Raw genomic sequence first — 15,229 nt, forward strand, 5'->3', positions numbered from 1 at the left:
TAATGAGAGTATAGTTACTTGCTAGTCCATACAATTCCAGCGCAAGCGTGTTTCTGTGGAGCAGTCACTTCTCCTTGCGCATGGCAATGTCCGTGCAACGGAGAGTCATCAGCTACTCACAGCAGAGTCCAGTGCAGCCCAGCAGCTGGTACTTCGGCGGTACTTCATTGTGACTTTCTGTCTGCTCTAGGAAAATGTTTGTGTGACTAAAACTCACTGTGATTTCCAGAACCATCAGAAAAAAAGTCAAATGCATGACTGAGAAACCAGTGACTGTTCCTTCCAAAAATAATATGTGCCATACTCAACTCATGCCTTGTTATTTTCAAGAAAAGAAACGCACACTTCTCTCCGAACTCGAAAAGGCATGATTTGATTTTCTCTTTGGGAAATAATAAACATAGGCGCAAGTGAATTTTCACATTCCTGTCGAAAAGGCCAAGTCTAACACCCTACACATAGATACTGTCATTGTGTGCCGTCTCAAGAAACTCTAGTGCGTGACTGTCTGTGGCCATGATGATGCCCAGGTAGAGGGCTGTGTTTGGGGACCATCGGTACTGAGCAGTGGCTTGAGACTGTACAGTGGCCGCCCGTGTGAGGGGAATTATTTCTGATTTCTGCTTATTTATTTTGTATCCAGAGTATAATGCAAATTTCGTTATGTCATCCATTACTGGCATTAAGTTCGCTTCTGGGTTTCTGAGATATAGCATTGTATCATCTGCATAATACAGTGAAATATATTGTGGGGGACCCCTTATGCGTATTCCACGCCATGCATATTTGTGTCAGAGGCTAGATGCCATTCCCTCTATGGTAAGCGCAAGGATGAGGGGAGAAAGTGGGCAACCCTGCCTTGTGCCCCTCTGTAGTGTAAATTCTACCGAAAGAGTGTTGTTGATTCTGACCTTTGCTTTGGGATCTTTGTATAGTAATCTTATATATATATTCTGGAAACCAGGGCCGAACCCCAGTTTTTTTAGGGCGGCATACATGTATTTCCACGAAACTGAGTCAAATGCTTTTTCAGCATCAAGGGCTACTGCCACCATTTTCGCAATCGGGTCCAATTGCGAGACTATTGCAAAAAACCTCCAGAGGTTTAGAGAGGTGGAGCGGGTGGGGATAAAAACTGATTGGTCCGGATGTACTCATTTATTCATGTAGGGCTGTAGACAATTCGCTATTGTTTTAGAAAGAATCTTTGCGTTCACATTGATCAAGGAGAGGGAGTGGTATGAGGTGGGGTCTTGCGGGGATTTTTGAGGCTTCAGTAGGACTGTTATTATAGCTTCTCTCATTGTGGCCGGTAGCTCCCCCCTCCCCAGGGCTTCCTCCCATACTTCCGTAAGTCTAGGGGCAAGTTCATCTTTGAAAATTTTGTAGAGGTCTGCCGGGATCCCATCTGAGCTCGGCCCTTTACCTGATTGTAGATCTTTGATAACCTGTACAAATACCTCTTTGGTCAGTGGAAGGTCTAGCGCCTCTCTATCTGTCAGGTTAAATTCAGGCAGAGGGAACGAGCCCATGAAGATCTGGAGCGCTTCTTCTGATACTTGGTCAGAATTCGAATACAATTTAGTGTAGAACTCTAGGGACACCTTGTTTACTGCATGGGCGTTAGTGTGGACGATTTGCTACGGGTCCACTATGCTCGTGATCTGTCTCATTCCCTGTTCGGTTTTGATGAGCTTAGCCATTGTGCGACCGGCTTTGTTTGCCTCTCCATATCTTCTGGCCCGTATTGGTTGCACCATATAGTATACTTCTCGTTCCTTCAGCTCCTTAAATTTGACCATTTGTTCTTGCAGTAGTCGTAGGGTATTCATCCCCAGCGTCTGTGAGTGGACAACCTCTAGTCTTCATAGTTCCCGCTCTGGCTGGTTGAGATCTTTTCATATTTCTCTGAGTGTGCCTGCTGTCACTGATATTAGATGACCTCTCAGTCAGACCTTAAAGGTTTCCCATACGGTGGCTGATGATTGCACTGATCCTGTGTTACGTTCGAAGAATTCTGTAATCTCCAACCTCAGTGATTCTATTATTGTATCGTCTTTGAGCAATGCCGGGGGCATCCTCCACGATTGTGGGTTTTGTTGTGTGTCGCCCATTTGTATTTCCGGCAGGACTGGGGAGTGAGCCGATAACGTGCATGGAAATATTGTGCATTCTCGCAGGTATGGTATAAACTCGGGCGAGTATAGCCAGTAATCAATACGAGAGCTTGACCCGTGCACATAGGAATGAAACGTATATTCCTTTTGTCCTGGATGTAGTTCCCTCCATGAATCTTGTCATGATTCCTGCCCCTCATGTCCCCAGCCCTCCAAGATGTCAGACTGGAGCCAGGCCACGATCACCTACAAGGCCCTCAAGGGCCTCTCCATCCCTCCAAAGACCCATTTGGAGTCAGACTTGGCGCTTGTGGCACCAGACTCACTCACTCCTATAGGATAATATTGGGGAATTGGACTTGTAGTGCATTGATGGGACAAGATGGATGCCCCCACATATTTCGGTTCCCAGAACTGCATGTGCAGTCTAGTCTTTTGGGTGTGGTTCAGCCCAGAGACTATTTAAGCCATGCCCAGGCTGAGAAACATGCTTTGTGTTTTCTGCACCTGCAGCGTGACACTCACCGTGTTCGGATCGGTCTCCAGTAAGCCTGCATCTTTCTTTTGTGCTCAACTCCTGCAAGAACAAGAACACCGTTGGGAACAGCCTTACCTTGCGGCGCTTCTGCCCATCATTCATCGCTCCTTCTGTTCTGTGGGCATCTTCGGCGGTGTCATTCCCATCCCGGCATGCCGCTTCCTAAGAAAAAGGGAAAAGAACAGAAAAAAGCCACGAGTAAGCATTCAGCAAATCTTCGCTTATTTTTAAAGACTGTACAAGCTTCAAACGCCTACCTGAATCCAGGCGCTGTAGGGGAACTCTGTCTCCGGAACTTCTCATCCATCTGCAAGAAGGAAAAGACACTCCAGGTTAGCGTGAAAACATCTAGAGGCGCCGCATACGCGCTTACTCACCGCATTTCTTCTTCATAACCGGCATCCACGCTGAAAACGTTGCGGCACCTAAAAGGCACAGAAAAATAACTCAGTTCAATACAAATACGAAAGGGTCGCATTGCGCATCGCGCTCTCATTCATCCTCAGCGCTACTCATCTCAGCAGCACGCTGCCATCCCCGGACGCCGGCCATCATCTAAGGAAGGATAGGAACGAAGTTAGAGAACTGTTCAAAAGACTCATTATACTTACTTGTCGGACTCTTGCCAGTGAAGTAACTAGGCAGCAACGAGCCCACATCAATCAACGCGCCCCTGCGCTGAAAGGACGGAGAGCACACTTTCCAAGAAAACAAGGTGAGCTGTGGATCAAAGGGAAGGGTTGGACCCCGGGGAGGAAGGGGTTCAAGCACACAGAGACAATAGGGAGTTAAACTCTACCAATCCTGTGTTTCAGGCCCAGTCTCCAGTCGAGTAGACTCCAGGGATAGGTTTGAGGTCGTAAGAGGTCAGAACAGGCTGAGTGACATCCCCGTGGATACCAGGTGAGTGTTACAGAAAACAAAGCCTCACATCAAAATCCACCTGGGCGTCATGGAAATGTCAGAAACCGACCAGTTGCCCACATGTTGGGGCAGCTACGTTCCGAAGTACATGCAGCCAGGCAGGAGACCAACACCCTGAGAAGAGAGCTGATAGTAGCCAAAGAACGCACTGATGATTTAAGCTGGCAACTTCTCCAGTCACAAGCAGGGCATGCACCATTGCCAGGAAGCTTGCCCTCAATGCCAGCACCATCAGCCAAACCCGTTCAGATAACCCTTCCTGGGGCAGTTACCTTCACCCCGCCCGAACGTTTTACGGGGGATCCCAAGAGGTTTGCAATATTCATGAACCAGTGCCGCCTGCACTTCCTTTGTATACCAGGGGCCTTTTCCGAATGGCCAATCACGGGTCGCTTTTGTGCTATCCTACCTGAGTGGTAGCGCCGCGGACTGGTCTGTACCCTTTGTGGCCCAAGACGATCCTTTGCTGCATGACTTCAGGGGCTTTCGGCAAGAGATGGATAAGCTGTTTGCCCGTCGTACTCATGGGCAGGCATTAGACAATGAACTTCTGTCCCTACGCCAAGGGAATCAAGACCTATTAACATACATAGCCACGTTCAATAGACTCGTAGGTGGCCAGTGGAGAAGAGAACCACGTTACTTCATCGAGGGTTGCGGGGGGAGCTCAACGATGTTCTCGCACAAGTAGTGAACCCCCACGAAAGACTGTTCAGAATTCATTGACCTTGTTATTCAACTGGATCATAGGTTGCGGGACCGAAGAGCAGATCAAACCAGACCGGACCCTCGCCCTATGTATGTGCGTTCAAAGGACAATATTGCCGGCCAAACGGAAGGTTCAGGATAATCAATGCAAGTCGGGGGGGTCAGATCCCCCTTGACTAAGGCAGAAAGGGATAAAAGGAGACAGCAGCAGTTATGTCTGTACTGTGGAAGGTCAGGTCATTTCCTTAAAGAGTTCCCAGTGAAGCCACCGAGGGGGGCGGTAGGGGCCACGGACAAGGAAGATACCATCAAGAAATCGGGAACCTCCCCAGCCCGGCAAGTGTAGGGGTGCACTTGTCGAGCGAAGTGAACTACAGACCTCCCATTTTGCACTATCTGTGGTCTTGATCAATCACCAATAACCATCTCAGATGCACGCAGTAAGAGCGTACATTGACAGTGGAGCCATTGGGAATTACATCAACCAGGATCTTGCGGCAAAGATGGGGCTTCCGTTACACCCTAAATCAACCACCGACACTGTTACCACTGTCAACGGCACGGAAACAGCTTCTGGTCCAGTATACCAATGCACTGCAGTTTTAACCCTTCTGTGCCAGGATGGACACCAAGAATCTATCGTTTTCGACCTCATTAAGGCACCACAGTTCTGGTTGATTTTGGGAATGCCATGGTTGGTAGCTCACAATCCTCGAATCGATTGGCGAGCAAAAGAATTGGCCTTTCCCGAGACTTGCGCCCACACATGTTATCGCCAAGAGAAACAACCAATAGACACCAGAACCTCCACGCTTGCGACTGTGGCAATCGGCACCCTAGCAAGTGAATACCAGGACTTTCAAGATGTCTTTCAGAAAGAACAGGCTAATCCCCTGCCACCGCATAGACCATACGATTGCCAAATCGACCTGATAACCGGCGCACAAATCCGTTGTGGGAGAATTTACGCACTCACGGAACCAGAAAACCAGCACCTGAAGGCCTGAACCAGATTGCCGTAAAAAACGCTACCAGCTGCCACTGATCCCTGAATTGCTTGATAAAGTCAAAGATGCCCAAATCTACACCTGAGGGGGGCAATTCACCCTGTTCGCGTAAAACAGGGGGAAGAATGGAAAACCGCTTTTCGCACCAAATATGGCTTGTACGAATATCAAGTAATGCCCTTTGGCCTTTGTAACGCGTCTGCTGCATTTCAATACTTCATGAACGATGTCCTACGGGAATTGATTGATGTCTGTGCTCTAGTGTACATAGACGATATTCTAGTATATTCCGCATCAAAGCAGGACCACATTAAACACGTCTGATGCGTATTAGAGAAACTCTGTCAACACTAGCTCTACGCCAAGCTCGAAAAGTGCTCATTCCACATCTCCGAGGTGGTATTCCTGGGCTTTATTCTCAGCCCAAATGGAATCCGAATAGATGTACACAAGGTAGATGCTATCCTGAACTGGCCATCCCCAAATTCATTCAAGGGGGTTCAAAGTATGCTGGGTTTTGCAAACCTCTAGCGCCGGTTCCTCCCAGGATTTTCACAAATCGTGCATCCCATCACATCATTGCTAAGGAAAAGCAACAAAAAGTTCCAGTGGACAACAGAAGCCAAGGAAGCTTTCCAGGAACTCAAAGCAAGATTCACATCTGCCCCAATCTTACGCTACCCTCGCCCTGATCTCCCATACCTGGTTGAAACGGACGCCTCAAGCATGGCTATGGGAGCCATGCTTGAGGCGTCCTCTCACAAAAGGACCCCGAAACAGGCCAGTTACACCCTGTTGCCTTCTGGTCACGTAAATTCACAACCCCTGAACTCAATTACGCTATCACAGACAAATAACTCCTGGCCATTAAGTCAGCCTTTAAGGCATGGCGGCACTACCTCTTGGGCGCCAGACACACAATCACCGTAATAACTGACCACTGGAACCTCCAGTACCTAAAAACGGCAAATGCCAATCCTCACGACAACTACGTTGGGCTCTTTTTTTTGCTGAATATGACTACGTGATTACATTTCGACCAGGGGTGAAAAACGGGAAGGCCGATGCCCTTTCCCGTATGGGGGTGGAAGAGCAAGGGTATCAGATCCCTGAACCAATAACAATCATCCCTAGTGACAAGCTCCTAGGAATCACAGCAACCATAACTCAGAAAGAATTACATGAAGAAATCCAAAACCTGATGGGCCCGGAGCAATTACAAGTGTGGAGTGCACAAGGAGAACATTACATGACAAAAGATCAGTTGCCCTACTTCAGGAATCGTTTATTCTTACCAAACCAAGAACTACGAGAACAAGTCATGTCCGGTTATCATGATTCCTCGATAGAGGGCCACCCCGGAATCGCTAAAACCCTAGCCAAGGTAAAACAAAATTATTGGTGGCCCACATGGCGTAAAGACATTATCCAATTCATCCTATCTTGTGGAGTGTGTGCTCAAAACAAGTCATCCAAGCAGAAACCGGCTGGGCTATTAAAACCATTGAAAATCCCACCAGCACCCTGGCACACGTTGTCCCTCGATTTTATTACTGACTTACCACCCAGTCAAGGGTTTAACACTATTCTTGTGGTTGTGGACTTACTTTCAAAAATGGCACATTTCATTCCTCTTAAGGGGCTCCCAAGTGCTTCCACTCTGGCAAAGGTATTTCTTGAAGGCATCGTACGGCTCCATGGGTTTCCTTCAGTTTTGTTCTCAGACCGTGGTACTCAATTTGTATCTAACTTCTGGAGAAAATGCTGCTTTATGGCCCAGATCGACATCCAGCTATCCACCAGTCACCATCCCCAAACGGATGGTCAAACTGAGAGGACAAATCAGACGCTCGAACAGTATCTGTGTTGCATGTTACACCAAGCTGAAAGAAGCTGGTTCGACCTATTATGGATAGCTGAATATGCTTATAATAATTCCCTACACACCAGCACTGGGCAGACACCCTTTTATACCATATATGGCAGGCACCCACGTACTTCTGAGTTGGACATTCCTACAACTCTCGAAATGCCAGCAGTCAAAACCTTGCACACAACCATTTCTCAAACCTTTAAAAGGGCAGCTGAACACCTACTTCAAGCTAAGAACCGCCAAATGAAGTTTGCTGATCAACACCAAGCAAAGGCCCCCAACTACCAAGTGGGAGAAAAAGTCTTGCTGGCATCTAAACACGTGTCCATTAAAGGAACTCGAATTTTCCGTCCAAGATACCTGGGTCCATTCACCGTCACCTCCGTGATTAATCCTGTGGCGGTCAGACTAGCTTTGCCGTCAAACATGTAGATTCACCGTGTGTTCCACGTGTCTCTCCTTAAACCTGTTCAACATGGGACCCGGGTAGCAATGCCACCGCAGCCAGTAGTAGTCGCCAGGGAGCCATAATTCAAAGTCAAGGACATCCTGGATTCAATGTACATCAGATCCAAATTATACTACTTAGTAGACTGGAAGGGGTATGGTCCACAAGACAGGACATGGGAGCCTTGTGAGTACATCCATGCTCCTCGCTTGCTTAGACGATTTCATCAAAATCATCCAAACAAACCAGGACCAGACAGAAGAGCCACCTTGAGAGGGACTTTGGGGGGCAGGGGGAGTGCTGTTATGATTCCTGCCCCTCATGTCCCCAGCCCTCCAAGATGTCAGGCTGGAACCAGGCCACGATCACCTACATGGCCCTCAAGGGCCTCTCCATCCCTCCAAAGACCCACTTGGAGTCAGACTTGGCGCTTATGGCACCAGACTCACTCACTCCCATAGGATAACATTGGGGAATTGGACTTGTAGTGCATTGATGGGGACAAGATGGATGCCCCCACATATTTTGGTTCCCAGAACTGCATGTGCAGTCTAGTCTTTTGGGTGTGGTTCAGCCCAGAGACACCTGGGATACCCAGAGACTATTTAAGCCATGCCCAGGCTGAGAAACATGCTTTGTGTTTTCTGCACCTGCAGCGTGACACTCACCGTGTTCGGATCGGTCCCCTGTAGGCCTGCATCTTTCTTCTGCGCTCAACTCCTGCAAGAACAAGAACACCGTTGGGAACAGCCTTACCTTGCGGCGCTTCTGCCCATCATTCATCGTGCCTTCTGTTCTGCGGGCATCTTCGGCGGTGTCATTCCCATCCCGGCACCCCGCTTCCTAAGAAAAAGGGAAAAGAACAGAAAAAAGGCATTAGAATCCGGTGCATTCAGCAAATCTTCGCTTATTTTTAAAGACTGTACGTGCTTCAAACGCTTACCTGAATCCAGGCGCTCTGGGGGAACTCTGTCTCCGGAACTTCTCATCCATCTGCAATAAGGAAAAGACACTCCAGGTTAGTGTGAAAACATCTAGAGGCGCCGCATATCGCGCTTACTCACCGCATTTCTTCATAACCGGCATCCATGCTGAAAACGTCGCGGCACCTAAAAGACACAGAAAAAGAACTCTGTTCAATACAAATACGAAAGGGTCGCATTGCGCATCGCGCTCTCATTCATCATCAGCGCTACTCATCTCAGCAGCACGCTGCCATCCCCGGACGCCGGCCATCATCTAAGGAAGGATAGGAACGAAGTTAGAGAACTGTTCAAAAGACTCATTATACTTACTTGTTGGACTCTTGCCAGTGAAGTAACTAGGCAGCAACGAGCCCACATCAATCAACGCGCCCCTGCGCTGAAAGGACGGAGAGCACACTTTCCAAGAAAACAAGGTGAGCTGTGGATCAAAGGGAAGGATTGGACCCTGGGGAAGAAGGGGTTCAAGCACACAGAGACAATAGGGAGTTAAACTCTACCAATCCTGTGTTTCCGGCCCAGTCTCCAGTCCAGTAGACTCCAGGGAAGGGTTTGAGGTCTTAAGAGGTCAGAACAGGCTGAGTAACGTCCCCGTGGATACCAGGTGAGCGTTACAGACTACAAGCGGTAGCGTTTCCATGATCTGTTGTATGACCAGTGCGGCTTTCATGTGGGTTCTCTGAACCGTAGTTGAATGGTCCATTGCAGGATCGAGGATTGTGTTGAGGTCACCCCCTCCCCCACAGTATTTTGGCTGATCCCGTTGGCGTGACCTGTGCTAATACCTGTAGGTAAAAGTCTGGAGAGTCTGTGTTGGGGCCATAAGTGTTGATTATTATTAACTCCTGTCCAGATATCACCCCCCATATTATGACGTATCTGCCCTCTGGGTCTATCTCCGCTCTGGACAACTGAAATCCGGTGCGTTTATGCACTAACGTTAGGACGCCCCTGGCTTGCGACAAGTAATCTGTTGCTGTATGTATCTGGCCCCAGTTGTGTGCAAGTGTTTCGGTAATCTTCTTAATAGCATGCGTTTCTTGCAGGAGCAGGAAGTCCACTTTGTGTCTATTTGCATAGGCTAATATTTTCCTCGCCTTGATGGGGTTTGCCAGGCCTCTAATGTTCCAAGTCAGGAGCTTCAGTCCGTGGGCCTTACCCTTTGTGGTCTTGTTCAGTATGGATCGTGTACCTCAGTATATTCTGGACCACACTGGAAGTATCTGTGAGCTTCGTGTTCGACAGTTTTTGCTGTATACCAACATCTAACTCCCCAACATTTAACTGGCAACAAGCCTGTCCCATCCCCCTCCCCCTCCCTCGCCATCCCCCCAACTGGACAGTGTACTCCCATAAACTATCTGCAACCTTTGCTTCCGTGGGGACCTCTGTTTTGCCCTTTCCTTTCTTTGTGTGTCAGATCGCCCCTAGGAGCTAGTGCGCTGAATATTTAGCGAGTTGGTGTTTTGTGATGTTCGAATATATGTCCGGTGTTTCCCCTTACTATCAAGTATTGGATTGGGCCATCTAGTCCTTTTTGCCTTGGGGGATCGGGATATTCAGTTCTATGTAGTTCAGTGCTTCCTCTGCGGTCTCAAAGAAGTGTGCCCCTCCTGAGTGTTGAAGGCGAAGCTTTGCTGGAAAAAGCATAGCGTTGGGTACAGATCTCTCTCTGAGCGCTTTTGTAACCTGGTCGAATGTGCGACAAGCTGACTGAACTCCAGCCGAAAAATCGGGGTAGATATGACTCCTCGTGGAGTCATATGTCAATGTGCCTTTTTCTCGGGACAGGCGGATGATGCGATCTCTGTCCCGATAGTTTAGTAGATGTGCAATTACCGTACGTTGTGGTGCTCCAGGCTTGGGCTGTGGAGTCTGTGATCTATGGGCCCTCTCGATCAGAAATTGTTGGGAGAACTGGGCCTCTGCCAGCATGGCTCGAATCACGTCTTCCAGGTAAGTTTCCATGGGCACATTAAGTGTTTTTTCAGCAAGTTCGACTACCCTAATATTATCACGCCGGGAGTGTGATTCCAAATCTTCACACTTGCATTGGACATGCTTCAGGGTTTTCTTCATCTCTTCCATGTCTTTGACCTGTTTCGTGTAGGTGTCTTCTAGTGCCCCTATTCTGGTTTCAGTTTCTGAGACTCTTGTGTTCACCATCTGCAGATCTGATCTAATGGAGGATATGTTGTTGACTATGTCATCTAGTCTGCTACTGACTGATGCAAATCCTACCTGGAGTGCTGCCAGACAGGAGTCTCCATAGTGGATTCTGCTGCTAGCGGGGCACTAGATATACCTGGTGTCGGGGTTCTCATGTGGTCTTCCTCCATGTTAGGATTAGTGAATGCGTCCATAGGGCCTTTCCTAGGTCCCTTGTTACCCGTATGCATGGCCTGAGGTTGTTATATAAGCGTGTATATTAATGACCGACAGCTGAGAGGGCCCCCCTTTATACATCTGGAGCTTGAAGATCCTTCAAATACGTAAGGTAGTTCTTGCCGTCACTCGTATGGGGAGTGCAAGCTTTCTCGGTGTATTGTATTGTTTAACAGCGTCCACCATGCCCTCCTCCATCCTAAGGGGTAATGGGTAGTTGTTATTACTGACTCCCAGGCTACCTCCTTCGCTAGCCGTGCACAGTTTCTAGTTTCAGTGCTCATGTACAACTCATTGACTGTACTTCGTGTACTGCTTAGCCTCGGGTTGCAGGTGGTTGAGTTCGGCCTGATTAGCCTCGGTTCTGAGTATTTACTTAGGGTCTTTTTGCAGTGGTCAGGTAGTGCCTACACGGATGGATCGCCCGTGTCTTGGACAGGTCTATATTCTAATGTCAGCTGGTGTTATCAATCTCTCCAGAGCCCACGCCGCTCGGCCGCAAGTAGGCTCCCTTACTAGACGCTCAATCAGGCTGGGGCATATGTGAGCCTCAATGACTCAATGTGGAACGCACTATGCACCAGGCGTCTGCTCCGCACGTAACCTTTCCTGGCTTCCAGATGAATGCAGGATCTGATGATGTCTTCGCTGCGCCTCCCTGCCTGCCCACTCACTCCTCAGCACACACAGCAGCACGTCGGGGGTGTGGGAGACCGCTATCAGGCCCTGGCACTACGTGTCTCAGTGGACTTTGACCACTCCGGCACCGACACCAGTTGGTCTTCTCCGCTTCCGCATCCCACGTCAGTGCGGAGGAAATCTTTGTTCAGCAGCACAGGATGGTCCCCTCCTCAAAGCCGCAATCGCCTCCACGTCCCGATCGGCATCCGTGGTCACCCCGTGTCGCGCAGGATCTCTCGTCGCCTTCGCCTCAGCACCATAGGGGGAGGGGCGGGACAGATGATTTCCCTGCTCTTTCTCCTCTCCTCCGAGCCGTGCTCAGCCCGCGTTGCCTCTGTTTTCGGTGGGTTTGCGGTCACGCCGGGGGGGGCAGCAGCAGGTTGTATCGGGTCCACGGATCTTCCGATGCAGACTTCTGCAAAGCTTCTCTTATGGAGGTACGCCAAACCGCAGGATTTCTTGCCACAGGATGTGTGTGTTTAGCGCAGCTCAAAGACTAGGCGGCCATCCTAGATGGCGTGCAACAGCGCCCCCCAAGCTTCTAATATTTGTAAGTGGATAATGCTGAGAACAATAGTGGGTGAGGTGCTGTGGCAAAAATAAAATTTTATTTGCTCCAGGTAACACTAGATTCCTGTATGTTTGCCAGAGTGTCAACTATCCTACATAGGATTAAGCATACGTTGTTGATCAAGGTGCCATCGACCTGCTAGCACTTTGGCAACAAAGAAATGTAATTTTTGGGTAGCATAGCATTGAAATATAGTGCCAATAGTAACATTTGTGACAACGCCTGCATATGAGTGAATGCTTATATTAATTGATTTATGTATTGCTTTTATACAACATCTTACATGTACATTAAATGGCTTGAACATACTTCAAAGGAAGACGGGGTCACAGGGAAAATAAAGATGTGAGAAAGGATTGGGTAGGCTTCTATCACAGTAGAAAATACATTCACTTTTGAGTTGTTCAAACCTCACAAAATAAAACTAAGACATACATTTAAGCCTGATGTGCAAAATATGGAATGCTGGTTTGTATAAAAAATCACATTCACTCATTTGCTAAAGAAGGAGCACCCAGTGTCCTCTCCAAATATTCCCTACCTGACCCTACCACCGCCTTCAGTGACGCTTAAAATGTAATGGTGTACACTGAAATAGTACTCCTCTTTTGTTTGAAGCACTTGCCCCCAAGGTTAACGATACATTTGTAAGCCACCTGATTCTCGTTTTTTGCTTGGTTATCCCTGGTCCATGCCTCACTTTGTTCACACCATCATAAGCTGGCTCACTGCATTTTCTCATCTTTGTGCTATTGTATAGGCACCCTGCGTGGGAATGCCTACATCACCTGTACATGTGTTATTGTGAGTCATTTCTTTTGACATCCTTGTTCTTCAAATAAATAGAAATACAAATCTGTCTATTCATATTTTGATAACTTTCCTATGAAAATGTAAGATTTGGAGGCCAAATGATCCTTTATTTGAAGATAGGAAATATCTTTTGATCAGTTCCCTTATCAGTTTGTAATAATGTTTGTAGTTATACCTGTCACCTTCTTATGCTTCATAAACTGTTGCAAGATTATGTATACATGACTCAAACATATTGTTTGTTTATTTTATTTGTATAGCGCTCCAAACCCAGGGGTAGACGGGCGCTTAAGAAGGCGGTTACATAATTGAGAAGTATCTTAGTGTTGCATACTTCGTACATATATGCTTATAGTACATGCACATATAATATAAGGAATACAATTTACAGTTTAAATGTTAGAGTAATATACAGGTAGCAATATACAGTTACAATATACAGTCATATACAGTACATGAATCAGTTGGTGGTCAGGTGTTAGGGAGCTACTCTTTGTTCAGGAGCCAGCTGATGACCTGCCTCCTGAAGATCTGGAAGGACTCGATTGATTTGATGTTGAGAGGTAGGGTGTTCCAAAGTTGGCAGGCAAGTACTGTGAAGCTGGCCCCGCCAATTCTTTTTAGGTAGAATCTGGGCACTGTCAAGCATAGAGTGTTGGAGGATCTGGTGGTTCTGGTAGCAGGTTTCAAGGTGAATTTGTTAGCTAGATATGGTGGTGCTAGGTGATTGAGGGACTTGTACGTGAGGCAGATGGTTTTTAGATCAATTTTCTGGTGTATGGAGAGCCATTTGCAGGCTTTCCTAGCAATGGAGATATGCTCTCGTCTGGGAATGTTGAGGGCTGCACGCAGGGCATTATTTTGAAGTACCTGAAGTTTGTTAAGTACAGATTGGTTAGCACCTAGGTACAGGCTGTTGCAGTAATTCAGTTTGGATTGTATGAGGGCTCTGGCGAGGCAGCTATTGGGTGATAGGAAAGGTCTGCTGGCCCTAATGAACTTGCCGGTGGGGGCAGAGGCTGAGGCAATCATATTGGTGTGTTTGGAGAGGTTGGTGTTGGCATCCAGATAGAAGCCGAGGGTTTTCACGCTTTTGGCAATAGGGATGGTGTGACCATCGATCGTGATGTTGTTGTAACTGGGGTTGAGTTTAGTTAGGGGGTTGGGGGAGCCGACGATGAGGAGCTCTGTCTTCTCATCATTCAGGCATCCATGCCTGAATGATGGAGAATATTTATGTGTGTTTATTTTAGTGTGGTGCAGGAAATAAATAGAGAAGTATTGCCTTCATACACTTTGTGTCAATCTTCAATGAACCACTTATTAAACGTGCAACATTATATATGCTTGATTGGAATGGACACTTAACCAGGGAAGATCACAGTTCCTTTACGATAAATATGCACATAAACAAAAAAGAAAACATACCGCTGTTTCCAATGCCATTTTAAGGTTGATGTATCTTGTTGATGAAGAATTGTATAGGTCCTCTGTAAACATTTCATTGATTGTAAGTTGTACATTGAAACTCACTGTTGATTTAAAAAAAAAATTAATTGTACTGCTAGTTATGTAGACATATTCAAACATAATGACATGTACACTCTTCCTTTTTTCACCCATACTCTTTGATACAAATATGCAGGCATGATGCATGCATGCAACTTGTAGGGCAGAAAGCTGTTGTTGGTATGCTGCACTCTCACTCCTGAAACTATAAAATGTCCATATTTGAGTTCATGACACCCCTACGGTTTGGGAAAAATAACTGAGACATCCCTAAAGCAACTAAAAATTAAGCATTAAATGCCGGAAGTCAGGCAAACCATCGTCTGGAACAAAAATACAAATGGGCATTTTCTAAGGCACACCATGTACTTCATTTCAAGTAGTGTCTTGGTACAAAACGGTGCCATGATTTAAAAAAAATCCAACAGTCACCAATTTGTTGCTGCTCAAACTACACAAATTAACATTTTAAAATATCCATTGACCATTCACATTATGAAATTCCATTACCAATCAGTCTACGGGCCATTCTAGTAGTTCAGACAGATTTGTGATATACAACGGAAAATATGGACCAATGGCCAGAACCGAGTTGTAGAATAAGCACATAGATGAAATATCATAATTGAAACTCCAAATGCATTCAAATCTATTCACTTAAATGAGCTTTGT

General features: G+C 47.0%; 1 protein-coding gene across 1 annotated transcript in view; it reads right to left on the minus strand.

Moving 5' to 3' along the window:
• LOC138453202 (adhesion G protein-coupled receptor F5-like) overlaps positions 1-15,229 on the minus strand; it is a 1,258,340-nt gene that overhangs the window by 894,316 nt on the left and 348,795 nt on the right. The window contains exon 6 of the mRNA XM_069605829.1: positions 14,477-14,580. Within this exon, the coding sequence (XP_069461930.1) occupies positions 14,477-14,580 (104 nt within the window). The remainder of the gene's footprint in view (positions 1-14,476; positions 14,581-15,229) is intronic.

This window comes from Ambystoma mexicanum, chromosome 4p, assembly GCF_040938575.1.
Source record: "Ambystoma mexicanum isolate Mex_15411 chromosome 4p, UKY_AmexF1_1, whole genome shotgun sequence".
Classification (NCBI taxonomy): Eukaryota; Metazoa; Chordata; class Amphibia; order Caudata; family Ambystomatidae; genus Ambystoma; species Ambystoma mexicanum.